This window comes from Embiotoca jacksoni, unplaced genomic scaffold, assembly GCF_022577435.1.
Source record: "Embiotoca jacksoni isolate LCO1_2020_lvr unplaced genomic scaffold, fEmbJac1.0.p SCAF_18, whole genome shotgun sequence".
Taxonomy (NCBI): Eukaryota; Metazoa; Chordata; class Actinopteri; family Embiotocidae; genus Embiotoca; species Embiotoca jacksoni.
The window spans coordinates 4,080,377-4,108,258 of record NW_027185318.1 but is presented as its reverse complement, the minus strand read 5'-3'; the positions used below and the strand labels follow the sequence as shown (position 1 = coordinate 4,108,258).

At 44.4% G+C, this 27,882-nt stretch overlaps 2 protein-coding genes across 2 annotated transcripts; one reads left to right on the top strand and one right to left on the bottom strand.

Annotated features, from left to right (window-relative positions):
- The first annotated feature begins 353 nt into the window (after nucleotides 1-353).
- LOC138199912 (putative E3 ubiquitin-protein ligase UBR7) lies at nucleotides 354-4,210 on the top strand. Its single transcript, XM_069152213.1, has 11 exons — nucleotides 354-561; nucleotides 864-997; nucleotides 1,114-1,174; nucleotides 1,260-1,358; nucleotides 1,435-1,488; nucleotides 1,572-1,677; nucleotides 1,763-1,887; nucleotides 2,737-2,940; nucleotides 3,093-3,249; nucleotides 3,375-3,436; nucleotides 3,564-4,210. Exons 1-11 carry the CDS (start codon nucleotides 445-447, stop codon nucleotides 3,645-3,647), a joined length of 1,203 nt encoding a protein of 400 aa, XP_069008314.1. The 5' UTR covers nucleotides 354-444; the 3' UTR covers nucleotides 3,648-4,210.
- Nucleotides 3,869-26,192, bottom strand: btbd7 (BTB (POZ) domain containing 7). The gene is made up of 11 exons (XM_069152212.1): nucleotides 25,829-26,192; nucleotides 19,211-19,431; nucleotides 15,451-16,593; nucleotides 10,697-10,905; nucleotides 10,073-10,148; nucleotides 9,452-9,612; nucleotides 9,200-9,343; nucleotides 8,557-8,746; nucleotides 8,232-8,410; nucleotides 7,640-8,044; nucleotides 3,869-7,503 (listed from the first exon to the last, which is right to left on the bottom strand). The coding sequence occupies exons 2-11, from the start codon at nucleotides 19,290-19,292 to the stop codon at nucleotides 6,727-6,729; spliced, it is 3,366 nt and encodes a 1,121-aa protein (XP_069008313.1). The 5' UTR covers nucleotides 19,293-19,431; nucleotides 25,829-26,192; the 3' UTR covers nucleotides 3,869-6,726.
- Nucleotides 26,193-27,882: the final 1,690 nt, after the last annotated feature.

Below are 27,882 nucleotides of genomic sequence, written 5' to 3'. Positions count from 1 at the left end.
TGATTTTCTCGTATTTGGTAACAATGTTGTTGTATGTTATAAAGACCGATAATTCAAACTTGAAAGTAAACAGCAACAGTATCATATGAACCAGTCGGCAAAAAAAAAACATGTTGTTTTTTTTTTTTTTTTTTTTTTGCAAGTTGTTTCTTATTAATAGTTCACAACTGATCTATAAATCAAATAATGAATCAATTATCTATGATGGTACCAAAATAAGGGGTTTTAATTAAAAAAAAATAAAAATAAAAATCTATTTATGATGATGACGACGATGAGTTATAGTGCCGTTTGTTGAGTGACGCCGTACCTTTTTGCGTCACTTCCTCCACGTGGTCCCAGCCCGGACTCCCGCCCGGAAATAGTCATTTGTCAACAGTGTTGAGCGCCGCTGCTCCGTCCCCCGGTGGGTGATTGTGTGTTCGTGCCCCGCCGATTCGCAGAATGGCTGCAAACAAAGAGGAGTCCAATGTGGACGACATGCTCGCCAGCGAGGAGGAGCTCCTGGAGGCTTTGTGCGTGCTGGCTGGAAGTGACCCGGAAAACTGCTCTTATTCCCGGGTAGGAATGACTTCCTGCTGCCCTCGCCTTCATGCGCCTGTTGTCGCTGTTTAACATCGTAGCGTCGTGCAATCAATTATCAGGACTGTGCACGTTTTCTCTTGCATTTGAATTCACGTTTCTCCTCGTGGCTTTTTGTGACGTGGCTTGTGTGCATTTTCGGTGTTGTCTGCAAGTGTTTCACGTTTGCTCTGCTGCCAGGGAAGCTTAAAGTCTGCAGTGCTTCGTCACACCGGTGCCTGTCACACATGGTTTGCACACCGCTGCTGTGTGCTCACGCCTTCCTGTGTTCATCGATGCAGGGTTATGTGAAGAGGCAGGCGGTGTTCTCCTGCCACACCTGCACTCCCAGTGCTGAGCAGCCCGCCGGGGTCTGCCTGGCCTGTGCCAACAAATGTCACGATGGGCACGACGTCTTTGAGCTGTACACCAAAAGGTAAAAGAAAATATAGCACTTTTAGCCCCCCCCCCCCCCCCCCCCCACCTCCCCAGTTTACTCTGTCATCCAAGTCGTTCGCTTAATTTGTCAATCCTTCTGCTCTTTCCTGGTAGGAACTTCCGCTGCGATTGTGGAAATGGAAAGTATGGTGACTTCCAGTGCCAACTAAATCCCGTGAGTCCTCCTAATCTCTCGCTTGGCTCTCTGTGTGCCGTCCATTTCGGGGTTGTTGCTCTAATGACACCTCTCCTATTCACAGGACAAGGACGAGGAAAACGCCAGAAATGACTACAACCACAACTTCAACGGCTGCTACTGCACGTGTGACCGGCCGTACCCGGAGACGGACGGCCGCCAGGTGCTCCTTTTGGTTTTAATCCCTGAGTTCTCGTGTTACTCGATCACTGCGTAACACCCCAAATCATTTTTAACAGGACAACGACGAGATGATTCAGTGCGTCATCTGCGAGGACTGGTTTCACAGCAGGGTAAGCGTCGCTCGGATACACATTTGATCTCCTTCCGTGGCGTCTTCTGCTCGTCATGCGCTCATTTTGTGGGTCTCAAACAGCACTTGGGCTGCAACACCGACGAGCCCGAGGAGCTGCAGGAGATGGTGTGCGAGGCCTGCATGAACAAGGCTCCTTTCTTGTGGACGTACGCCGCTCGATTTGCAGGTAACTCGCAGCAACAACAACAACAACAACAAAAAACACGTCGCAGTAAAATTCAGAGGGTGATGAATGTGTCTTCCCTCTTCAGTGGCGCCTGTCGTCGGCCGTTCGGAGGAGGAGGAGGAGGAGTCGGAGGTCGAAGTTCAGGAAGAAGAGCTCGGTGGGAGCAGGGATGAGGAGCCGTCCACCAGTGATGAGCACATCAAGCAGGAGGTGAGAAGATTCTTTGATGATTAATAGTTTTGGCAGACAGTGCATTTTTAAATGAATATGGTGATGATGATGATGATGATGATGATGATAGTCCAAAATGATGTAAAACTGCAGAGTTTTTAGTTAAGTAACTGCCCCCCCCCCCCCACTGCTACCACAGCACCGAAGCCTTCCAGAAAGTGCTGTATGTGCACAAGCAACACGTGACATTTAATGTTTGTGGGAGGTTTTGTATTTGCAGATAAAAAGAACAGAATATGTTTTGGTTTGCTTTTTGAAACTGTGAACCATTTTACAGCTTTTACAGTATTTGAAAAATACTGTAAAATTTGTGCGTGGTGTGCATCTGTATCCATGGCGATGGATGTTTCCTGATTGATGAAGGACCCATTTACCCGTTTGTGTGTTTTGCCCTCCACAGTTGCACACTGCGTAACCGAGGGGTACCTGGGAAGTATTGGAGTGCAGTGGTTGCTGTTTTGTTTTTTTTGTTTTTCTATGCCAGTGTGCCACTAGGTGGAGCTGGAGGGTGGTGAGCAGATGACAGGCAGAGAACAGGCCAGTTCCTGCTATCCTGCTTTCCCCCTCCTCTGGGTAATTAGAGGAGAAATGACCCGTGAGGCACTGCTTCTCCTGCTCTGTACACGGCATTGGCCAGGCTTCACAGGGCAGCTTACTGTAAACTGGTGATTTTCATCACCCGGCCATCTCATCGTGTCAGTCGCCTTGAGGCTTACTGGGGATCAGTCTGCGCTGCCGCATGTGGAGATGTTTTACAAAGCCCAGGTGTTGTGTGCCGTGTTTCTCCTGCCAGTAAAACCCGTCTTTCTTTTATTCTTTGTATCGCAGGAAGCAGAGAGCAGGACTTTCCCTTGCAAACGAACCCATGAGAAAATGACGGGCAGCCCCGCGAAGGCCACGAGCAAAACTGTGGAGTGCAAGCTGAAGGAGCTGCAGGAGCTGCAGGCGCAGCGGCTGGAGAGGCAGAGGGAGGGAGCGGTGTTCTGGCCTTACGGTTGGCGCTCCGAGCTCTGCACCTGCACAAGTTGCAAGGTAGGCTACGAATGCTCACTGTAAGATTACAAAGAGACCAGACGACACTCATGCCGGCGTTTACCTCTGAAGCGCATGTTTTTAATGCGTGTTTGTCCCTCCCCCTCTCCCCACCCCCTTCTCTCCCCCCTGTATGTTGCACTGGTGCACAGAGGGCCTATGTGGCTGCCGACGTGCAGTTTTTGATGGATCAGTCCGACACCGTCCTGGCCTACGAGAAGAAAGGCATCGAGGAGCCGTTTGGGCAGCACCCACTGATGGCGCTGACGAGCTCCATGGACCGCGTACAGCAGCTCGAGGTCATTTACGGTGAGCATGGGGAGGGCACCGGTCAATTTTCCTGCAAGGATGCAATCATGTAAAGTGAACCTCGAGGGAGTGGCGATGGATTGAGACTTTAATGTGGACTAATTAATCATCTGTTCCTCCCTCAGGTTTCAACGAGCTGACAACTTCGATCAGTGCATTTTTAGAGCAGTGTTGTTCCGAAGGAAAGGTGAGGAATGCTTGTCTGCATGAGTTATATCTGGAGGACATTTGTCTGTCCTTTTTTTTTTTTTTTCTCTCTCTCTCACTTCCTCCAAATCTCACCCCTAACACATTTCTTTCCATGTTTATATCAGACAGTCACAGTTGAAGCAGTACACGAGTTATTTGAGGAGCTGCGGGCCAGAAAAAGACGCAGAACCAATGCAGGATATCAGTAACGAGTCCACGCTGCTGCCATCACACGCCGGTTCGGGTGCTGTGAATGATCGAGTCACTTGGAAAATTTAATAAAGTCTGTTTTTTTGCTGCAATCAGTGTGATCCCAAAGCTTGAACATGTGAAAAGAGTACGTACACATTTGTAGTTATTGTTCTTTTGAGGTGAGTTTACGGTTTCATGTCTTTTTTTTGTTGTTGTTTATGTTAAGATGATGCCTTAATTTTGAAGCTTGTGATTAAAGTTTCAGATATTCATAGATGTTGCACACTAATAGATTTTTTTTTTTTTTTTATAAAGAAAACAGAGTTTCAGCACTGGATGTTTTCAAGTTGTTTGGCTTATAAGGTTTCAAATGACCACAATGTGACCACGTAACTTCTTGTTAACATTTCTCCTCAGTCATCTTGGCTGACTTTAAAGTCATTGTGTTTACATTGTCAAGAGGTTTAATGCCAAGAAAAAAAACACAAAACTTTACTGTGGAAGTGATAAGAAAAAATATTACTTGTGATGTGAATGTGGATTGATGTTCCAAATAAACACGTTTCAAGTGGACAAACAACTCGGCTGAGAGTAAATGAATTCCATAATATCAAACCAGTTTATTTTGAGGATGCCCAAGTTGACCACTGTTATGCACCTTTTGAGGTGACAGTAGAAAAATAGATTCAGTGAAACTAAATGCAACTTAATATCAATCTACAAACATGGTTTCTATGATACCATACAAGTACAATGTACCTGTTACAATTCAACACAAGAAATCACACATTTCAGATGGTTCAATTTCAAAAGGTGCTAAATAACACTATGTACACAAAACAAGCTACATGAGAATTCAAAGAACTATTTGATGCAGGCTGGTAAGCTGGTAGAAAAGAGCTTGCATAGACATCAAAGTCACTTCTCCAATAAAAGCCCAGCCGCAGGCTTGGGAAGGCACTGACTTCTCTACAGCAAAGAGCAAAACAAGGACTTTTTATTCAATGGAACATTGTCCTGGAAAATAAAACAACTACCCAACATGAACATGGGGAGGAATCTGGAGTTTTGCATTTTTTCCCCATGAAGCAACTGAGATGGAAAAATTATTTTTCTGCTTGGCAACTCCATCACTGCTGAGCAGAGAACGAATATCTTCAGATCCTCTACATATTCCGGTTACTTTTAAAGTGAGGGGAGGGAAAATAACAAAAGTGGGGCAGGGGGGGACATCTCTACAAACATGGTAATCCACACCACCTACTATATTGAACAAACTGCCCTAAATGCATTACATTGAATAACAAAATGGATTCTGAGACACAATCTTTTAAGTTTTACACCACACATTCTTAGTGAGTTTTCATGACGAAGACGAGTACACAGTGTTGTCCACTACAGTAAAAACACAGACCTTCAACGACCACTAAAATGTGATAGAAACCATTAAAAAAAATTCATCAGAACATGTGGAACTCAATTAATTATATACAATTTCCATTGGAGATATGAGCCAGCAATCGCCAACTTTTCTTCAATATAAGATTCCTTTTTGTTCGGGATTCATTTGTTCCTTTTCCCTTCGGCTGATAAACAGATGGCTCCTACAGTGCAATGAAACTCGTATGTGAGGTTGTACGCCAGCTGTCGGCGGAAACAGGCTTTTATGTGTGCACTTGCAGGGTTGTGGGAGCTACAGCTGACTCTTTAACAGTATATTTAACAGAGGTGGTGACATGGAGGCCTGATGTATATACATGGTTCTAGTGAAGTGCACCTCTACCACACAGGAAAAACTGCAGTGTATGTGTCTGTAGTGAAGAGAACAGTCAAATAAGCAATCAAGAAGGGTTGCAATATAATGACATCATACCTAACTCAATAAAGGCTAACTATAACTGAATATTCCAAGCACTAGTTAAGGCTTACGATTTGAATACTTGATGCTAAACAGAACAAGGGGGAACTCCAACACACTGACCACTGCAATCTGTGCCATCCACCAGTTAATCACCTCAGACTCTGATATGTACAAACAGACCTGACCGAAGAGGGGAGTGTACAGTACTGAGATTGTCTAAACACCTGTGTGTATCAAAGTCATCCTTGCACACAGACACACGCACACGCACCTGCTCCAGCTGCAAAACCAACAAATCCGTAGCGCTATATTTGATCACTGTACGTCAGTTGCCATGGCACCCCTATATTTTCCCACCGTATACTCAGTAATGATCCCGCCCCATGATCCTCCTGCCCAGGTGTCCCCCCGCCTCCACCGCCCACCCCTCCATCTGAAAACCCCAGGCTTCTGCCTCTGAACTCGACAGAGAGGCTGCGATAGTTAACGCCTGACAAAATCATCAGACATGGTTGCTGGAGAATGAGGAGCCCTGATGACCTACTTCCTGTCGGATCCAATTCCTGCTTTGTGTGACCGAGCTGTGGCCCATTACCCATCAGCAGTGCAGAACCAGGGATGAGGAGGTGGAAACTAGTCAGGTGGGTTGCTAAAGGAAGATATGAAATACAAGTCATAGGAGGAAAAAGAATAAAGCCAGACATATTTACATATGATTTCATCACAATACTCTGTGCCAGACTGTGTGCCATTGTTCACTTGTGTAAACTTAAGATTTTTATCCTGTGATCCTCCCATTCTATGCAAGAGACAACAGAGCCAACCAATACACTCTTTTTTCAACCATCAGTTCATAGCTGAGATTCATCGAGTGTCGTGACCTCCTCGCAGCATAACCTCTTTCTTAACAATCAAACTCTCCAGACCAGTCAATCCCAGAAGGGCCCCAGTAATCCTCCAAACCAGCAGGACTAGGCAGACATGCATCGAGAGCTAACCTACAGATTCGACTCTTTCCATACTCTGACTGTGTGATGGATAGCACAGTGTGATAGAGGTAGGACAAAAGGACAGACTATAAATAGCAACCATCGACCACCCCTTTTCCCTGCCCCTATCAAACACACACACACATACACGCAGGCACACATTTAGTGCTTTGCCATCCATTATGACGGACAGAAACTCATCACTTTTTCCCTTTTCTTAACTCAACCCCTGGTCCTGAACTGGGGTTAAAGTGCAGATTTCTTGTAAGGGTAGTCAGGCTTGTTGGGTGACCTGCGGTCTCTGGCAATCTCCTCGCTGACACTGTTTCTGTGATGCTGCTGGAGAGACACGGCGCCTGATGATTCTCCAGCTACAACCATGTCTTCTGGTGTGTCTCTAGGTCCTATGTGCCTCTCCTCATAGCTGTCCATATTGCCACTGGGGGAGCGTAAATGGCCTAAGCCATGAGTCAGGTCTGTCTCATTTGATCGCCCCTTGGGGATATGTCCCATCCTAGAATGCGCCCCAGAGGGGCTGGCAAGGACTCCATCGTGCCTCTGAGAGGTTATAGTGAGGACATCCAGTCGTAATGGGTCTGGGGCAGTCCGTCCCTGCATGTGACCCTGGGACTGACAGTCAGAAACGTAAGGGGGAGGATAGGAGCTGGAAGGGGTGCAGCTGTGGCTGTAGAGGTCTGGTCCTGCAAAGGAGGGCAGAGGGTGAGAAGAGGTCGGGGTGGCAGGTCGACAGGAGAAGTCATACAGGTCAGGGAACTCGGCTTGAGCCTCCAGTTTGGGTTCAGGAGCGTGTCTCTTGCAGGAGTGGCCATGTCCAGGACCGTGGCCGTGGCTGAGGCGGGCAGAGGGGCAGGGCCCATGGGGCAGATGGTGGCCTGAGGGGCCCATGGGGCTGTGAGGGCCTTCCCTGTCCATCTCTGCCATGTGCTGCTCCCTCAGGGACATGACTGACACACCCAGTGCAATGTCAGGCATGAACTCCCTCATAACAGGCTCCATGTTCATCTGCATTGGAAAACGGATACAAACGTGTAACATTACTTGCCAGTCAGGATATCCATGACCACAGGGGTAAGCCAAGAAGTAACATTTGAATAACACTCACTCACTCACTCACACACTCACACACTCACACACTCACCGCTTGCTGGTCTGAAAGCAAAGCTCGGCCCATAGCCTGTGGGTTGGTGCAGTCCGGGGGCTGGGGCCTGGGCACAGAGGAGTAGTCGGAGCTGCCGTGCTTGGTGCCTGCGTGGCGCTGGATCAGGGTGCGATTGCAGGGGTAGGAGAAGGAACGGGTGGGGGTCGGCATGGGCACGCGGGGTCGCCAGGCACCCTTGAGCTGGGCATGACTGGGTGTGGCAGGTGGGTGGTAGGGGGGAGGCGGGGGAGGTAGGGGAGGGTGGAAGCCTGCTACTCCTTCCAGCTCTGTGAACATGCTATCCATGGCCGGGCTGCTGTTTACCCGACAACGACCCACCTGGCGCAGAGCCAGAATTGGACTCTCATCTCCGAACCGTTCATCTGGGAAGAACTTGTATGGGTTCTGAAAAGAGAAAAAAAGAAAGGAGGAGCTAAAGAGATCTATAATCACCGAGGTGCTGATAAAGCAAGCCCATTCCTATTTTTCTTATGATTGATTCGTCTTGGGTTGTAAAGGTCCGCGTCTTCTGCATTGCCGCCATCTCGTCCACCTCTAACCTCTGTGGACAAGCAATCTTTTTTCTGCTAACCTGCAGCAGCTCGGTGGCTCCGTCGGCCAGACCGAACTCCCTCAGCACCCGCAGCTGCAGCTCGTAGCTGACGGTGGCTCCCTCACCACAGTTGAGGCCATAAGCTCTCTGGACCTGCTCTGTGTGTCTCAGCTCATGCAGCCTCCGGATCATCTCCTTCACCACCGACAGCTGAGGCACTGAAAAGAGCAAAGAATCCAAACACGTACATTAATTGACTTTTAAAACAGCCTCAGGTTTATGGAGGAGTTTGTCTATTTCCTGATGGTTACTCAATGCCATTTTAGCACATTAAAGCGTGTGGCTTCCTCAACAATTCTCCTACCTGGAATCTCGTTGGCCACAACCGATGGAGCTGTGGTGGAGTTGCCCACCATTTGCTGGTGGTTGATCATGTGACAGCACTGCGGCACGGCGTTGTTAACCATGTAAAGTGTGTCCGGGACGTTGGACATGCGCACGAGTCGCAAACGCACCAGGTCGGTCTGCTCCACCATCATTTCATCAAACACAGACTGAGGACATGTAAAGAAAAAAAAAGAAAGAAAAAAATCCAATGGGCAACTCAAGGACATGGAGAACATTTTGCAAATTAGTTCCACTTGATTGACACTTCATCTAATAATGACTCTCTGGTCTATGGATATGTTCATAAATATTCATGACCGTCAGAAGGCATAAGTTATGAGGAAAGTTTGCAAATGGACATAAAATGAATTTCTGTCAAAATGGTGGCGACCACTATTGAATACTAAATGGGGAGTATGCATAACAACACATGGGTATGGATAGCTTGAGCACGTCTGGGCTATAAACAGGTCCACAAATTTTCCCCAAGCGTTTGATGGGTAGCCGGCCCTCTTCACAGAACCTTGACTCTCTTTGGTGATTCCTATGTGGGACACAAATATTCCACTGCTTCCTGCACTGTCTGTAAGCACCATCAATCATAAGCGTATGAGCCTTACCTTGGCCTCCTCCACATAAGGAGAGAAGAGGCGAGGACGCACATAGATGCCTGTGTTCTTCTGCCGTAACCAGGCATTGGCTTTCCCCCCCTCAGCTGTGGGCAGCATGTCTGAAGGAGGGGTGCTTATCAAACCCCTTTTAAGCTGTGAAGAGTGAGAGGAATGTGGATCAATGCTCGGCCTATGGAGGTCACACCGAGTCAGATACACACTCGCAACGCAGCAGAGCAAAGGTAGACAGGAAGTACTGACCGCGTCAGCCAGCACGTCACTGTTGGGAGGTAAGATGTGCTCGGTCCGGATGAAGGGAAGGAGGGGAGACAGGATCTCCTTTAGCTCCTCCACATCCAAGTCTCTCCTTTTCACTCCCCTCTTGTTTACGCTGTGGGCTGTGCCGCTCAACAGGTTGGGCTCTGGGTAAACAAGGACAGAAACAGCCATTGGCAGCTTTTTAATATGATGCATATGACCGTGACTATTTATCTAACTGTAATTATGCTGTTAATGCTTTTGAGTCAAGCTGCTGGCTGTTTTTCACATTATTTGGACAGGTTCAGTTGAACAAATTATAGATGAATATCGCATAGCGTGCTGTGTGGTTCATATTTCTGAAGCAGGTTGTTCGCCCTTACAATAAAATGACTAATAACCTTGACAAGGAACCCTACAGAACACCATTGCTTACTAATAAGTCAGAGCACAATATGACATGATTAATCAGATAGAGACACTTCCTGTTAATTTCATTTCTTGGGCAATGTTCAGCTCCCATTTTGCTTTTAAGTGTATTTTGGAGGCTTTGGTAAGTGGGCAATTTCCTCAAAGCAATTAGGGGGGCTGCTCAGAGGATAATTATAGAGTGTATTATCTTACCCCTGTCTGCCATCCTCTTAATAAGCTGCTGCTCGCCCCACTTAACAACATACTTGAGAATGTCCTGCTCACTTGCCTGTGAATGAGACCACGGTACAGAAAAAGAGCAAGACAGAGACAGAGATATAGGACAGGGCGAGAGAAAGACACAGAAATAATATTAGGACAAGGTTAGCTATTGTCGAGAACAGAACAGGGAAGCTGTTAAATGAGGATACGGTGAAAACACAATATGTTCGGGCAGTGTCCCAGCAAAGCTCGGGCCTGCTTGCTTTGTTTGTGTAGTTGGATTTACAACACATCACCTCAACCATCTGGTCTAATGCCCGCGTCGCTTGGCAGTGCAGATGACAGCTCAGCTTTGATTAGGTTCTGGGTTTGAAAGCATTGTGTTTCTCAACTCTGAAAACTCTGGAGACTCGGCGTGTGCATGTTGAACATGTGTACAGTGTGTGAGAGTGAATTTGTGCATTTGTGTGTGTTTATATACTGTATTTTCAACAAGCAATCCCTGTGAACAAGTCAGGCCCCCATTACAGGAACTTGGAAACAAGCAAATATATTCTCCAATATCGTGGGGTGTCACAGAGGACGGCAGGAGATTGACAGGTCGCGTTTCCTTACCTGAAGGTAGTCAGACTGAATTGCGCTGAGAAGGTGCTCTTTGCTAAGCTCGTAGAGAACATCTGAGGTGACAACCTGACTGAACTCCTCGCAGAGGAAGTGCATGGCCTGCCTGTGGACCCACTTGGAGCCATACGGCTGGGAGCTCCACTTCAGAATGGGCACGAGAGAGTCCAGAGACAAGCTTTCCACAACAATGTCCTCGCAGCCTGGAGAGTCAACGAGATGGAGGAGCTGTTTACATCTTGATATTAAATTAGGTCACTCAACTGGCACAAGTGTATCATATTCCAAAAAGAAGCACTGTGGTTTATGCCAGAAATATAAAATGAAATAAACATAAAACAAAAATTTAAAAGAATAACCACAAGTGAAAATGATATAACAATATTTTTAGAATACAGTAGGTAATTCTGAAGCCACTGCCAAACCATCAGTAGTTTTGACTTGTATTCACTGACCCAGGGAGTCTCCCTGTAGTAGCCCCCACATCTTCCATGCTGCGTTTCCTAAATCAGAGCACATACCAGAACAGCAGGCAGTGGCTTTACTCTGCAACACACCAACCCACAGAAATGCCTTTGATACCTTGATGTGTTTCAGTCTCAAGCTGCCTTTTCTTAACCATGATAAGTAAACACAGCAGCCTGAGGAAATGTGCTGCCGGTGCATTGAGCACACACACTTTGCAAATGTGTACACACTTGTGTGCATAAATCAAAAATGCATTAAAAGTCCATTGGGAATTATGTACCTGCTGCTCTAGCCATTTAAAAAAAAAGAACTACGCTTTGAAAACTCAGCCTACACTGGCACTCAAACTCACACTTAATCTAAGAGAGATCCATTTAGGCAGAAATGCCCCCCCCCTCCCGCCCCCTCCAACCCCAACATCCACTCAGATTAACATACGATTGGTTTGGTCAGGCTCTCATCGCCATTTCCCACAAAGCCAGAGCTTCAGTGGCTCTTATTCAGAGTCCTTCTCCGATCGTGAACTTTTAGTATAAAATGGACATCCATGGAGATAAAGACAGACTGACTGACGTCGAGTCTGAGATGCCCTGAACTGAAACACAAGCTTGCCAACTTCCTCATTGCAGGCTGTCCTGTCCATCAGCCCATGCTCGGGCCAGTAGCATTGCTCCTCTGGGAAAATCGTATCTTAACTAGAAAATATAAGTTGCGTTTCTTGTCTCAAACCACCACTTAGGGAAATTGGACCTCAGACTCGAGTGCAATGACCCCAGTGATGTATATGAATCTGAGGCTTCATATGCACACATTTTTTAGATGAGAACATACACACTTATATGTAATGATCCACATACACATAAATGCGCATGCATTAACATTTACGATGCACTTCCCCGCTTTGGGCGTCTTTAGATGTAATAGCAAGTTAAAGGAACAAACGCCCTCAGTGTTTTCAAATGAGGGTGGAAATCCTGCATCATTAAGAAGACGGATGAAGTTGAAATGTGGATCCCGGCTCTTCGCCTTTTTTATCCGCTATAAACAGAATGGAAGAGGGAATGTCTTCCAAACAGCTGTGTCTGCTTGTCAACCACTGGTCCCTGTGCTGTCGGTCTTCTAGAAAGTGCTTGAGCTCACTTTAGTCTGTCACCTTTGCATCTTTGCCCTCTCCTGAAAGGAGACACACGGGCATACATGCACAAAAGCTGGCAGTCCCCCATGTGGGGCCGGTGGCAAACAGGAAAGGAAACAGCTCTGCTCTGTGTTCGCACATTAAAATTCACAGCGACAGGCAGTCTTTTAAGACGCAGCACTTTTATCATAAGGTGGAGATTGAAATCAGCATTATATCTAATACTAACCAGCCCCCCTTCTCTTCCTGGGTGGTACACCACATTCACTGGAGCTGAGACAACCGACAAGAATATCAACCCAACAGCCGGAGAAGCAACAGCCTGCTCTCGACTCCACTAACTTTGGAGGATGTATGCATTTTGTCTTGCTGTTATTATTTAGAGCTCTGTGTTTATGGAGAACGCAGTCTCCAAAGCCACTTTAAACATCCACTGCACTCAATGGCCTTTAAAAAACAAGCATGTGTATGTAAACCGTTTGTCTGATGTTCACTCAAGGACTAAGACTTCATTCAACACACACAAAACATAACACAAGACATGCCATTGTAAGCACGGGTCGGTTAGCAAGCACGGAGGGAGAGGAGGTACTACACTGCACACGCTGAAACCACACCGACCGGCTAACATCTCTGCGGCCCGCTTGAAAAATTAATAAGGCTTTTAATACTGGTAACCATTTGAGTGAGATGTAGTCGTAATGGGAGGCACATCTCAAGAATTAATAAGGTAGGAATAACAGAGAGCTCTGCCAGAACCTCGACGGGCCAAAACTTTATATAACCGGGGGGAAGCGAGTCGAGGAGCACGCAAAGGGAAAGACAGTGTGACAGATGAGAGGGTCTCTCCATAAAAAAAAACCGACAAGCCTCCCTCCTGCCTCCTGAAGAGACGTGGCAGCTACTGAGGTCTGAAGCGGTGGGATGGACTCAGACAAATTAATAGGTTGGATAATTAACCCACAGACGCCAGGAGTTTGCGAGATTTAGCATTCAGGAAAACAAAAAAAAGCATTAAGGAGGGTAGTAACAGGAAGTTACAGCGCAGGATAAAATGATACCAGGTCAACCTCAAACATCCCACCACATTCCACATAACCGTTTCATGGGAACTGATTAGAGCTGTGCAGCACAGAGGGAGCAGAGGGGATAAAAATACCCGGGAGAAAGAGCTTGTTGAGAAGGGCGGGGTGGGAGGGAAGAGGAGGTGATGGTGCGTGGGGATGACACCATTTGCCTGCTTGCTGGCTTAAGAGTGACCCTGAGAGTGACACGCTAAGCGAGAGGGAGGTTGTGTCCAACCAGCTGTGTGTGTGGTGTTAGTGTACAGTGCTGTTCAGATCAGTGCGAAGGGTGTTTGATTCTCAACCCTTCACTCAATACGGTCAATTCAGCAGCCATACAGAACTGAGCCTGTGCTTTTAATAGATTTTCTACAACCATGCTTATTATTATTATAGAGGGAGCCTAGTACAAAAAATATGTCCTTCTACCTTCCTCTCTGAACGGGATGTTTTGTTGTTGTTTTCAAGCTCGAAGAGTCACACATTTTTACCCCATTAAGGCTGCGTCATGTATTAAATTAGGATCAGTGCTGCAGCATTAATTTGCACATAAGAGAATCCTTCGCGGAGAGCCGCATTATCTGCATACTGATGAATCTATATGTTCGTGGCGAATTCAGCTTTATGAATAAGTGTGCTAACATGACATACACCAGAGCAAAAAACACCTCTGACTAAGCCTCGCAGTCGAAGAGAATCTGATAAAAGCAAGGTGACACGTGAAGGGCTCTTATTGTGGAACAACTGCAGCGAAGCGTTTGAGTCACGGCAAAGTCTCATCGGGCCTCGTTCACTAATACGTGCACAAAGTGAGTGCGCACGCAAAATCACGGCATGATTCATGACACACATTGTTAGTGAATGAGGCCCATTGAGTGCATTCCGAATGTGCTGAATATTAGTGTCATTTAAGTGTTTTGATTTGGAAAATAATATATCGTTTAATGCATCCCATATCACCATTTCAATATTTGACAAACTAATTCCCATGATCATGGCTCTATGAACGATAAGATGGTTACAGGATATCATAACACGCACTATAATTTGAAAAATTGTGTCGAGTCATACAGCGTCTGACTGAATGCATCTGTTCATCCGAATTAGACTGCTTGAAGTATTTTATGTTGCAAAGATGATCCTAATTAAAGGGGAGCTTTGTTAGGTGTTTTGGAAAGCGCGCCGTGCTCAGACATGCCACCTTGGAGGAGGTGCAGGTGACAAAGTGACTGGCTCATGTCAGAGCCTGGCTTTCACCATGTTACTGGAGCAAATCTGAAACAGTGGCGAGACTCTGAGACAGTCTAATCTGAGTAAACGTAGACCGACGATGAAGCGCTGACAGAGGCTCAGATGCTCGGCGTGTATCAGACAGTAAGCTGTCTCCCCACGGAGACACAGACAAACCCTCCAGCCGATATCAACTGTCACTGCCAGCCGCGGTTCGAACACCCATCACAGTCAGCGAATCTGGTGAACTCTAATCTGATCTGCCACATTAAAAGAGGGAATATCAAGACACAGAGTGAGAGACAAATTATATTAATGCACGGAGGGAGAGATTATAGCAGCCGAGACAAGCCAAGAAATTCATGCCAATTATGGTCAAATCCAGCTAATATTTTTGAGTCTATAGAAACAGATTCCATAATTATGACACACCGGACAGGCAAATTGACTTTGAAATTCACGATCAAGGCTATTTAACATTATCACAGCTGGTGCTGAGGGTTTTTAGCACTTTGTCGAAGAGACCTTTGCAGCACTGAGAGTCATGTAGTCAGTAGACAGGAAGGAAGGAATTATTGAGGAATGAAACTAAACATGTTCGGCAGACTACACTTAAAAACTACAGTGGGTCAATAACACAAATTTATCAACACGTTAGGAATCACTGATTGTGTTATATTTACTCATATCAAAGGTTTAAATCTGATGTGTCTTGTTATAGATTTAAAGCCGTATTACTTACAAACAACATAAAGTGTTTACAACGTGGCTGTAATCACACCATATTAAAGAACAACATTTATGTTTGTGCCCTCTTGTGTATTGTTGCTTTGTGTTGGGTAACGACTTACCTTGAGCCAGCATGCTGAACTCCAAGAACAGTGCGATATGGTACAGCTCCATGGCCTCCTCGGTGCGTGTGCTGGCCCCGCGGCCCCCTGACACCAGGGCTTGCACCTCGCCAAGGCTGCCTGCGGAGGGGCTGCCACGCAGCACCAGCCCGAGCTCGACCACATCCGTGTACATGCAGTGGAGAATAACCTGCACGTATTTGCGTGGGATTATGGACTCATCCAACACTATGCGGGTGGGTGTCTGTAATGTGCGCTCTGTCATTTCCTCTCCCGTGCGAATGCGCCTCTGCAAAAGGTTCCTAAAGAAAGGAGAACGGGCAGAGAGGATAGGCTTGTGGGCCCTCAGGTCCTCGTCTGGGGTCCCCGGGCCCCCGCTGCCACCTGTGCCGACTATTGGTGCTGCGGCCACAGCCCCTCTCTCATTGCAGCTCTCTATCATCTCAGAGTCCGAGGAGAAGCTGAGTAGAGCGTCGTAGTAGCACATATAGTCAAACAAGCCCTTCATATCTGCCTCCAGAGAGTTCGGCGTCCCAAACTCCTCACTTAGCTGCACCAGTACATCCACGTTCTGTAGCCTGGAATCCTCGGCTCCGCCCACCCCAAACTCCCCGGTGTACAGGTAGTGAAGTAGGGCAGAGAACATGGGCACATCAATGCCTGCTGTCTCAATGTCCATGAGAACCTCTGCCCCATAACCAGGCGACGAGGACAGCAAGGTCTTGAAAAAGGGGCAGCGAGCGGCCAGGATGGCGCGGTGAGCCGGAAAACAGGTACCTTGAAAGATGAGGTCCACATCAGTACAGTACTTGTGCTGGTAGAGGGCAGCCAGATCTCGCTGCAAGCTGGGAGCCTCTGCACGTGCCAAGCTGGCCTGGAAGCTCAGCTCCTTGAGGGCTGCCGTTCCCTCGTACTCCTCCACCAGGGCGTTCGTGTCGCGGACGTCCCACCCCGATAAAAGCTCCCGCATCTGCCGTGCATGATCTGCTGAGCGGCTCGATTTCCTCCTTTTGATGAACCTCCGTTTGAGGGTCGCCAGACCGAGGCTCTTCTTCTTCCTGTCTGCAGGCCGCTCGTGGCCGTGCTCCAGGCTATATAGCTTCGACTCCCAGCCATATCCCTGCTGAGAGTAGGATGAGGTCCCTGGAATAAAAACACATGAAGTAATTAACCTATTAACATTATTAAAAAGCTGCGTGCAAAATTCTGGGCAACCTTGAACAAATGACTATGTTGCTGTGTTTTGAAGTGAAAAGTAGTAAATTAGACAAAATTACACTTTAATCAAATCGTAATGCACCGTTACATTTTGTTGTACGTGCAAAAGTTCAGGGCATCCTATCAGCAGAGAGCACAGCTTATAAACACTCATCTTGATTTATGAACTGTCTGCTTCTCTTGCAGATTTCCGAGATGTTTGAAGGCTGCCTTGCACACACAACGGGCTTAAGATCTACCGACAGATTTTAAGTGACGTTGGCCGCACAAAGAGCTTCTGCTTCGTGGTCGATTTTTGGAATCTGCTTTGGATCATTGTCTTGTTTTTTGTTGACTTCTGTGATGACGCCACAGGTTTCCATTACAATGACACTTCCATGTAGGCCATGTTTGTGTATCAATGCGCCCGCTGGTCCTTCCCGCCATCCTTTTGCAGTCATACAGGCGGTTTTCTTTGCCGTTCTGCCCAGCAGACGTGTAGCTTAGTCTGGAAGTTTTCTTGGGTCTTCGAGGTCTCGTTGTGACTTTCACAATTCCCTTTAACTGCCATATCTTAATGACATTCTGGACAGTGGAAATTGTAAGCTGGAAGCGCTTTGATATCTTTTTATAGCCTTCTCCTGCTTTGGCTGACAGTTAGCTTCATTTTCAGATCCTCTTATCAGCTGCTTAGAAGAGCCCATGATTGTTAAGCGTTGTGTAGGTCTGATGAGAGTGAGTTTATTAAACTGGAATTCCCAATGATAATTCTCGCTCTCCTTTGCCGTCAGCAACAAGCTAACAAGCCAATTAGGGCCTAATGAAATCCTGAGACTTTTCCAGGAGACAAAGTCGTTTTCCTTCACTTTTGTAGATGCCACAATTATTCTATCTTTTTTTGTTTTGCTTTCTATTTTTCAAGTTCTTGAAATAAAAAGCAAAACTGCATAAAACATTGCGAAATTTCATTTTAATGCTTATTTGCTTCAAGGGTTGTATTCACTTCTTTTCACTCCAACACATGTTTGATTTTTCCAACCCTTGCATGCTAATATATTCCATTTAAAAAATGCTTTTCCAGTGAGACATGAAATCTCCTAACCCCAACACCAGTTTACTGTTGCAGGCCAGACTGCTAGAAACACAGTCTGTCTCTGGCCCCCCTGTGGTGTGCCTGGCCCCGTCCGGCCGAGCACACTCTCCCCTGACCCAGCTACCAAAGCATCTGGATCTGGTTCAACGGCAGAAAAATACACACAGAATCCCTTTATTTTGTTTTGCTTCAGACCAAACCGTGGCCCATCACAGTAACAACCAATTATAATTCTGTCCTACTTTGTACTCCTTTATGAACCTGGGTCCATTCACATATTTGGGCCCAATCAATTGCAGTAAATAGCAGTTATCTTTGGCTTGAGACTGGATTCGAATGTCAGAGGAAGCTCTGCCAAGGAGATCCTCTCTGCATGCCCTTCTCTCAGCATCCATCACTGTGACCCAAATAGTAATCATTCTAACACTGAGAAACTGTGGCCCAGGCCAGCTCAACCGAGCAGCTACAGGGCTCAAAGCGAACGCAAGAGGTCTCAGGGGCTACTGAGATAATTTGGCTCCTTTCAAAAACTTTCACTTTGAAGTAGAAGTCCACAAAAACCTCAGACCCAAGTCATTTCAAAACTGAAATAAACATTTTTTGTTACGGAAAGACTTATTTAAATTAATCTCTGAAGCAGTTCTCCAAACTGTCTGGCACCGAGGACTGCAGGGAAAGATTTAAGGGCCATAATCCAGACTCTCTCTCGCTCTTTCTAACAACCAATCCAAAATGCTTCCTAAATACCTATACAAGCAACAAACACACACAAATGAATATAACCTATACCGTATGTCAGACAATTTTTTTTCTACACGCTGACAGAGAGAAGATACGTTCTCTAAAAATAACATCAACATTGCTGAAATTGGAATAAAAAAATTAAAAAAAACACATTACAATTAAGTGTCACACCACTCGGTAGAAAAACGTGGCAGTCCATCAGGCTGCCTATAGCTGGTCATCATGACATCTGATTAGCTACCACTCTGTCTACGAAATATAATTAAACGCTGATTAAAAAATACTTCATGGAACTTTGGTTAACAACACATTATGGACACAGGTTTCTTTGCATATCTGCCTTCAATAATACTTCATGAAGTCCATATGGCGGAGAGAGCACATGCATTGTTTTTTGTTTTTTTAATGCATTTGTGCCAGTTGTATGAGTCAATGGTCCAGTTCAAGAGCTCTCATGCACAAAAATATTCACCTCTTTCACCACGAGTTTCCATGGAAGCAGGTTAATCTAATCTGAAGTGTGAGTTTGGCCATGCTAGACTCCCATTATGTGTTTGTAACCGGGGTGGAGAGTGAATTAGGTTCACGACTATAGTTTTGACACACAGCAAATGGAGCAATTGTGTATTTGACCAATAGTTCATGGAACAGATTATCATAATATGCCAACAGAAAATACTAAATCATGTATTAGAGCGGATCATAACACACGAAGTTATAACGTACCTATAAAAGTCTGCTGTGCCTGTGCGTTTCCCCCGAAGCGTGGGGAGCATGAGTGTGGATAGCTGGATCCATTGGCACCCATCCTCACTTCTCTTCACTTGCTATTTGGGGGTCCCCCCTCTTGCTGAGTCATTCTGCTCAGACGACGTATTCCTCTGAGTCGTGGGTCCGGCGCGGGTCCTCTGAAGCCTCCTCAGAGCCCCAGGCCCAGGCTGCCATGCCTGGAAGAAGACAGATGAAAGAAGACAGGCAGAGAGACATTTAAGCCAAAGAGTGACTGTGTTTTAAATGTTGCTAACTAACATGTCACAGGGATTACAACATGACGGCTGCAGACTGTTTGGACCCGATAAAAGATAATGAACAGCCAGAGGTTGAGGACGCTGAACAGAGGGAGATCTATTGCTATCTATAACACTGCTCCAGCCATATCGATTTCAGTACAATTATGAATCATAGCTGTCTTAGCTATTTTACAGGCCTGAAATGCTGAAAATTGTTTGAGTTTACTTTTTCTTTTTTAAGAGTGTCTTCATCTGGAGACTGCTCAGCCGTCTATCTACAATCTTCAACGGTGACTTCGGTTAACAGAGACTTCCTTTTCCTCCCCTCAGGAAACTGACTGGCAGTGAACTACAAATCTAATGCAGATGTAGGGTGATTCTCAGAGCGACGTACGACTCCACACAACCCGCTCAACGTTTGCCCATTTCAGTAGTTTAACCATTTCTAGTCTAATGAATAATTTAGATGTGGTTCCAGTTCTGTTAATATAAGCACGGTGCGGTTATACTGCACTTCGAGTGACAATTGGTTAACCATATCAATCATATCAGAGGCAAGGAGATAATATACACTCATTTATTTAAGACTGAAGTGTCTCAAGCGAGCTGTCAGTGCAGTCAGACTGAGCACAGCATCATTGCTGCAATATCTCGTAGTTGTTCAGGGAAAACAATGAACTCTGAGCAGTGCTTAGAAGCAGTGTTTATGGGAAATGTTTGAATGCAACCTCAGTCCAGTAAGTAACCCAGGCAATATATAACACGACAATATATAACAAGAGACAACATAAATCTGTCTGCACTTGGCAATTTTGCCATACAGTTTAAATAGTGATGGGCTTTCCTTAATATTTGTGGCTGTATTAGGTCATCGTGGAGGTAATCAAACACAAGCAGACTCTGCCAGCGCTGGACAAGGTCTGGTTGCACGAATACAGTATTATTCGGCCAGAGGGAATATTGTCTGAGGTAGCATTTATTTTCAGAGAGATGGGACAGTGCTTTTGCAAAATATTGTTGGAGGAACTTAATTTGATAGGACATGGGGAGGCGACCCCTTGAATGAAATGGCTAAATCCACACACAAAAGGACTGAAAATAGCCAAGCAGTCCGCCTTATTGCATCCAAATCTTCATCAATACTTGCCATTTTCAGCGTGCAGGTTGCTCGGTTGCAAGTTGTTGTTTGAAAAGTGTAAAACGCAGATAGTAGAAAAGAAAGCGAATGCAGCCTGATTCAATCAGACATCTTTAAATCTACCGTCTACATTCGCTGAGCAGAACTATTCGGCAGGTTGCTGCAATTTTCAGAAGAGCTCTATGGAAATATTGGATTTTCATATTATCTTAATAATTTTTGCATCTATGTGGTATATGGAATATCTTAATCAGTCAGATATTCAATTGATTGGATGAACCACGAACAGACATTCAGATTATTTTAAATGAATGAACAATTTCTCAATCGATTTTTTTTGACACAAGATATTTTTGAACTCCGGTAAATTTATTAAAATGAATCATGGCTGAACATTACGGATAGATGAGAGTTATTGTTAATGTTATTAGTAGCCCCTGTGCTTTTCCTACCGAGTCAAATGTCTGCAGTAAAAAGGCCTGTTAGAATCTATCTTAATATTTTGACATAAAATTGCATAAACCTTGAGAGGCTTTTATGCATATCACACTTCACTGGAGAAAAAAAATTCTACAAGACATAACATTTGACCATTCAAGTGCTTATTATTTTTCATGGTTGGGCGACCAATACATGATTGAAGCACAGACATTGTGTTGAAAATTCAGAGAGAGCAGAGCAGCTTCCGGTGGTGCCATACAGTCATTACCATAACACATTCTCGTCAGCAATGGAAACAGCCAAGGCGCTCATTTTCCTGCTCTCTCTTTGTACTTTCACAAGCTATGATCTAAAAGAAAAACAGGGCACCTCATTAACTAAGCACACTGTCAACTAATCAGGCTAATAACTGCAACTCCACTATATCGGCACCATTTCTACAAGCAAGTAGACTGAAAATCACAATTACATGGATTATTTTCCAAAACAGAGGGCCACCTTAATACGGCTCCTTATAAACATTATTAAGAGGTTTAGAGATGTGATTTGCATTGTGGATCTTTGTAGAATAACTCTATATAAGAGCAGTCATACGGATATATACACATCTAATATCTTTTCTATGCAAAACCAGACTAAGAACTGGAGTGTGATGGGAAATCTGTTTTATCTCAGCCTGCTCGTTTTTCCTGCCTACCATACTAATAAATCATTGTGTCTGCCCCTGTAGAGCAGCTCTCCACAGCCTCCCAAGGGTTCAATGCAAAACCACAGCCTCTTACTCCACACACAAATAGTCACCAGGCAGTCACAATGGAGAACTCCAATAAAAATGTTGGTTGATCTTTATTTCATTAGACTGCTTTAAATAAGCCCCGTCTTCACAGGGAATTCATTTGGACAAAATTAGAAATTGAATTTGAATATGTAGGAGGGAGGAGGAAGCCCTTGAGATATATGCTGTCTTGTTTACAAAAGGCGGCAGTGGTGGAGGTGGAGGTGTGGGGGTCCTCAAAGGAGCACAGCAGAGGAAGAATAAAAGCAAAGCAACCGACACATCACTTGAACAATACGCCGACTTCCCAGCGAGGCAACTTTAACTCATTCAAATGAGTGAACCAAATTTAACTTTAGCTGCAGTGCAGAATTCTAAAAGCATAATTTAGGACAGCTATCTCCTTGAGACCTGACTCACAACGTTCAATAAAGCATCATCTCCGCCGTTATCTCCCCGACGATAAACATCGAGGCGGTTTTCTGCAGTTTGAAGTGAAATGGTGTGCAGTTCTGCGGCGCTCGGACTCGACGAGGGCAGTGCCACAGACGGGGAAGGCAGACGCCGGGCCGAGCTGGACAATGCGTCCCTAATGAGAGGTGACAGGAGACACTCCCTGCCCCCACCTACCCCTCCACGCACACACACACATCCACACACAGACATATGCGCCCTTTCAAACCGCTTCACTTTGCCTCAGTCATCTGGTTCGTTTTATTTTATCTCAAAATCATCCACTCGCCTTGGTTTAGAAGACAGAAGCCCAGACTCTCCCGCTGAACAGCACCACACAGAAATAGTTGGCAAAAGAACAGGACCAATCTATTATTCAAATGACAGTCGGGGCCCTTTATCAATCATTTATGTGGATTTCCTCATCATGGCTAGAGAAAATGGAAGAGGTATATACACGGGCCTCCTTTCCCCAAACTTTCAGCAGCACATTCCCTATTATTTCAGCCTTTTACAGCTTGTCCCCGTAAAACAAAGCTCATCTACTGGAACCCACACAACAAATATTTGAAGTCAAAGTGTTAATGAAGCTAGACAGGCTCGATGAGACTTCAACAATCATAATTTATGCTAACAATTACTTGGACAATGGAGCAGATGATTGAGAAACGAAAATGTCTTCTCTTTCTGGCATTTATAACAATTTATCAATCTGAGAGATGCACACTGCTCTGCTGAAATAAACACATTATGTGATGTGACCTCTGTTGGTCTGACTGTGAATTCTATGAATTACATTTCCCCCCCCCCCAAGTTTGGATCGGCATCTTTGTCAAGCTGAGTGAGCCGGTGGATGAAAAGGCAGAAACAGCAGCAGAAACACTGAAACACTTCCCCCAAACACCTTCCTGTTTACAATTACGAAGCAGCCTCCACAGAGCCCGTTATGCTTCAACGCTCTCTCATACGCACATCTTCAATTTCATGTTTTCTAAATGAGGGGTTTTATTTAGTCCACCGCTGGTGTGGTATGACGTCCTGTCACAGAGTATACTTTTCTGACTAACGAAAAAAGAAGATGCTGGCCTCGGAGATAAAACTAAAACTGTCATAAAACCTGTTAAATGGCTTCTGGGCAGAGTTGGCCTTTATGTACTTTGCTAACCAAGCTGCATAGAAATACAGCTTTCAGATTGTAATTACAGACTGCTGGACTCTTTGGATATTTGATACAAAGGGTCATAATAAGCGATGCAGAATTGAGCTGAAACCAGAACTTTCTAGCACCGAGTGACCTCCGTGATATTGATGCGTCTGCGCACATCCCACAGCAAGATTTGCGACTGGAATTTGGTGGATTGGAAACAAAATAAATTGCTCCCTCTTAAAAATAAGTCATATTTCTGTCTGAAATGATAACCGGAAAAACTAAATTGAGAGGCAGAGCGGACCGCTTGCGTCAGCACTGTTTTTGCCAATCAGGTAAATTAGTATAACATTGCATCGGGCTATTGGGCTGATTACAGACCGCCAGGAGGGGCACAGGAAACGAAAGGAATCAGAACGGGCTGGAAAACAGACGACGCACTGAAATGACAGAAACAGATAGAGGAAACAAAAGTCCTCACAATGATGACTCACTGTGAGCAGCCTCTGGATTAGCCTGTGTCAACCAACACTATGAACGTGGTACTGCATATTTGACATTTCACTGACTTTGCTGTCAGCTGATTACATTTCGCTCTGGACATCAGGATACACAAACAAAACAGCGGATATCACTCTTATTGTTTCGTAAGCATTTAACATGTTTTCTTTTAGACGTTTGGCCGCAATAACGAGTCTATTAATGAAATAGTTGATGGACAGACAATTGTTTAGAGTGATGTTTGTTGTTGTTGTGGACTGTTGGTCCGGACACAACAAGACATTTTAGGCTGCACCTTTACCTTTGGGAAACACTGGTAAACATTTCTCACAATTTTCTGACTTTTTAAAGACCAAACAGCTAATGAAAAAAACAACAACCATGATGACACCGAAAAGAACAAAACGACTACATCTCATCCTGTAGGTCTGTTTGCAACGCTACGCTGCACAGGACCATGTTTTCAAGAAAGAAAGGACAAATGTGCACACACTCATGACTCCACAATCACAGTCTGGTGGTCGATCTTCAGACGACGAGTGGCAACTCGAGGAAACAGTGAGTGCTTATTTGAGATGAGATGTCAGTGTTTGTTGTGCTCTCTTTCCGACTGGTCAGGGTAAACAGCATTCAGGTCCAAGTCAGGCTCAATCAGCTTCTCTGTGGCAAGTATTTGCAAGCTTTCATGCCAGTCATGAACTTCAGAGCATGTAACTCCGATAATTATATGTCATTATATGGCCCCGGAGCACTGACACAAATACTTAACCTGGTAAAATGAGAAACCTAAGTGCTGGCAAGCACAGTGAATGCACTTTTTTTTTTTTTTTTCCTCCAAATGATAAGACCAGACAGACACTCACAGCTCACCTTTCAGAGGAAGATGGGGTTAAATAGCCTGATGAGTCTACCCACAATTTCAGTGAGATTACCTCAGGATTATCACAGTCTGCATATGGGTCCTCAGCACTTAAATAGACGGTGACAGCAACACACATTATGGAGATGGTTGGAGAAATCCCCCGAGATAGCAACACAAAAACTGTTTTTTTTTTGTGTGAGCTGTCTGGTAATGACTGTGAACAAAACAGTTTATATATATACATATATATATATATATATAAAGCAGAAATTATACCTGCATAGATACAGCAATTACTAAACCTCTGAATTAATACTGGAAATGATTATATGACACTCAAAACACCAATAAATGCTCATCAACACATACAGATTGCAGTGACAGTCCACATTGTTGTCATAGCACAGTCTAACAACAACAACACAGCAGCAATAACCAGCAACACGTAGGTCGACCCGCAAAGTACAAAATCCACATTTACCCTGAACTTTTCGGTCAATCAAGCTTCATAAAAAAAAAAAAGAAGAAATAACTAAACCGTGTTTACCAAAGCAATCATTTGCAAAGGCTTTGTTAGCCTGTCGTTATCACGGAGCTATTGTTGCTCTTTTTTTGGGGGGGGGGGGGGGGGGACTACAACTGGTGGGCTATCACTGCTCAGCGGAAACCTTGGTTGGAAGTGCCTGCAAGAGGAGGAACACACAAAAAATAAATAAATTTAAAAAAATCAAGTAGGATTGTTACTCTAAAAGATGATTAAAAAAAAAAAAAGAAGAAGAAAAAAAAAATAAAAAAAAAAAAGGAAAGGAGGAGTAATGCCCAGATATTTCGAGACATCCCAGCCAGAGGAGTCATATTCACCACAGCCCTGTAATTAGTAGCATATCCTAAGAGGCTAAGGGTGAAGCTATCTCCGCCGCGTCGCTGTGACTTTCCCCCCCGTCGGCAGCGGACTTCGAGCAGGATGCGATGCAACTGTTGGAAAAGCGAGCGTTTCAAAAAAAAAAAGATATTTACCAGAAAGTGGAGAGCTCCGTGGGCATTAATTCCTCCTCGTAGTTTCAGCGGTCCAACTTGTCTCTCTCGCAGAGGGAGAGGAGGAGAAGAAGGAGAAGAAGGAGAAGAAGAAGAAAAAAAAATGCAGCTCAACACCTTCTTTTTCCAACTCTGCTCATTACGCACGGCTCGACGTCAGCGTCCACATTTGGTCCCCAATATGCGGCGCATTTACACTTGCGTTGACTTTCTGGCAATTTTTTCCGCATTTACCTCGATTAAAAACTAAACTAAAACCGTTTTTATTCTCTGTTCGGTTCGATATTTCACCATAGTAGCACAACGCCTTGCTGGGTGGTTGTTATGGCCTATCCCAGCGCTACCCGCTTGAAAGCTGCTCAATTTAGGATGGCAGCTTCCGGATAAGGACTTTCAAAATAAAACCTTCGACTATCATCCATCAGCATTTTCTTACAGTAACATCACATGTTTGATTTTCTATTTCGAAAAAGTAATTTTAACACCAAAAAAAAAAAACTGTCGAAAATAAATATAATAATCAATGAAATAGCTGTGAAATAAATAAATTTAAAAAAAAAGGCACGCGTTCGTTGGATGTATGACACGTATTAAGTTTGCAGGTAAAATTATCTTTTTCCTGTATTTAAGTTTACTTGACGAGCTCTCTGCTGCATGCCGACTGATCAAAAGGCTCGTCACTAGTTGTGCAATAATACATTTCCGAGCGCCCTCTAGCGATTTATTTGTGGCAGTAGGGCTACGTACGTGTCAAGATAACTGCTCTCAGCCTTCCTCTTATTATTTGATGACATTGTAAGTAGCTCTGTAGAAAGCTAAACAGACAGTCACAGTACTGGCACCACAACTGTAGTGTTGGCCTATATATAAAACCATTTCAATCATCCCCAAATGACAAAACACCCTCATCATTATTATCATTATTGTTATTCAGGCTTATTAACTTTGACCTTTTTTAATGGAGAGACACACCTTCATGAAATAGACTATCACCAGTTTCAACCTTTAAAATGTATATTTGACAGCACACATCTAATCTATGCCACATGTTCAGTGTTTGCATGTAGCTAAGAGAACTACCCAACAACACCAATTTGTATTACATTTATTTTTTTGATGTAATTTAGAAGGCCATTACTTTAACAGGTGTTTCGTCATTAAAAGGCTTTAGGGATAAAAGTTTGCTCATTTTCCTTGCTAGATCAAGTTCTTTCAGCCTCCTGTTGAGGGCGACAAAGTTCATATAATACAAGCCAAAAGCATTGGCACATACGTTGCAGTATAGCTTCACAATAAATCATAAAGGTAATTTATTTATCTAAATACAATCTCTGAATTTTGTTAATTGTTATTGTCAAAAATGAACTTGTAGTTACATAAAAGCTGTATGACACTGAATGAGGAATATTTGGGGAAAACACCTAAATGACACGAAAGTCAAGCTGCTTATTCTCATCAGCAAACTATAAATACTTATACAGCTCAAAGCTCTCAATTTGAGGTTTATTCAGACTGTCAGTTGCCTCATTTGTCAAAGGAAGGAGTTTATGAATGATGGATTTGAAGAACTAGATGATGTGCTTATAATAAGGATTGTTTGTGTAGCAAATACGATTAAGGACTTTAAATTAAATATTTTCTTTTTGATCATTTCCCTTTGGATGTCTGCAGCCATGTCTGCAATCATACAATTTCACATGGCAGTTTTTGCATTTCCATTCCCTTCCATTGTCTTTTTAATGCACACCACCAAGTTTATTATTATTATTTAAATATATAGATATACCGATATATATATATGATTATACAATGTTTAGTTTATGGATTCAATATGACATTTGCTGAAAGGCTTGAATCTGCACTCAGGCTGCTTTTGTGCTTGTTTCTTCATGATATGACTGATGAGTCCTTGATGCATTTAGAAACAGTTCCTTCAGAGTAATTATTGTATGATCAGCATTAATTGAAAGTTTTGTACAAATACAACCAATAGTTAGTTGTTAGCTAAACTAAGGAATAGTCAGTGTTCAGTTAAA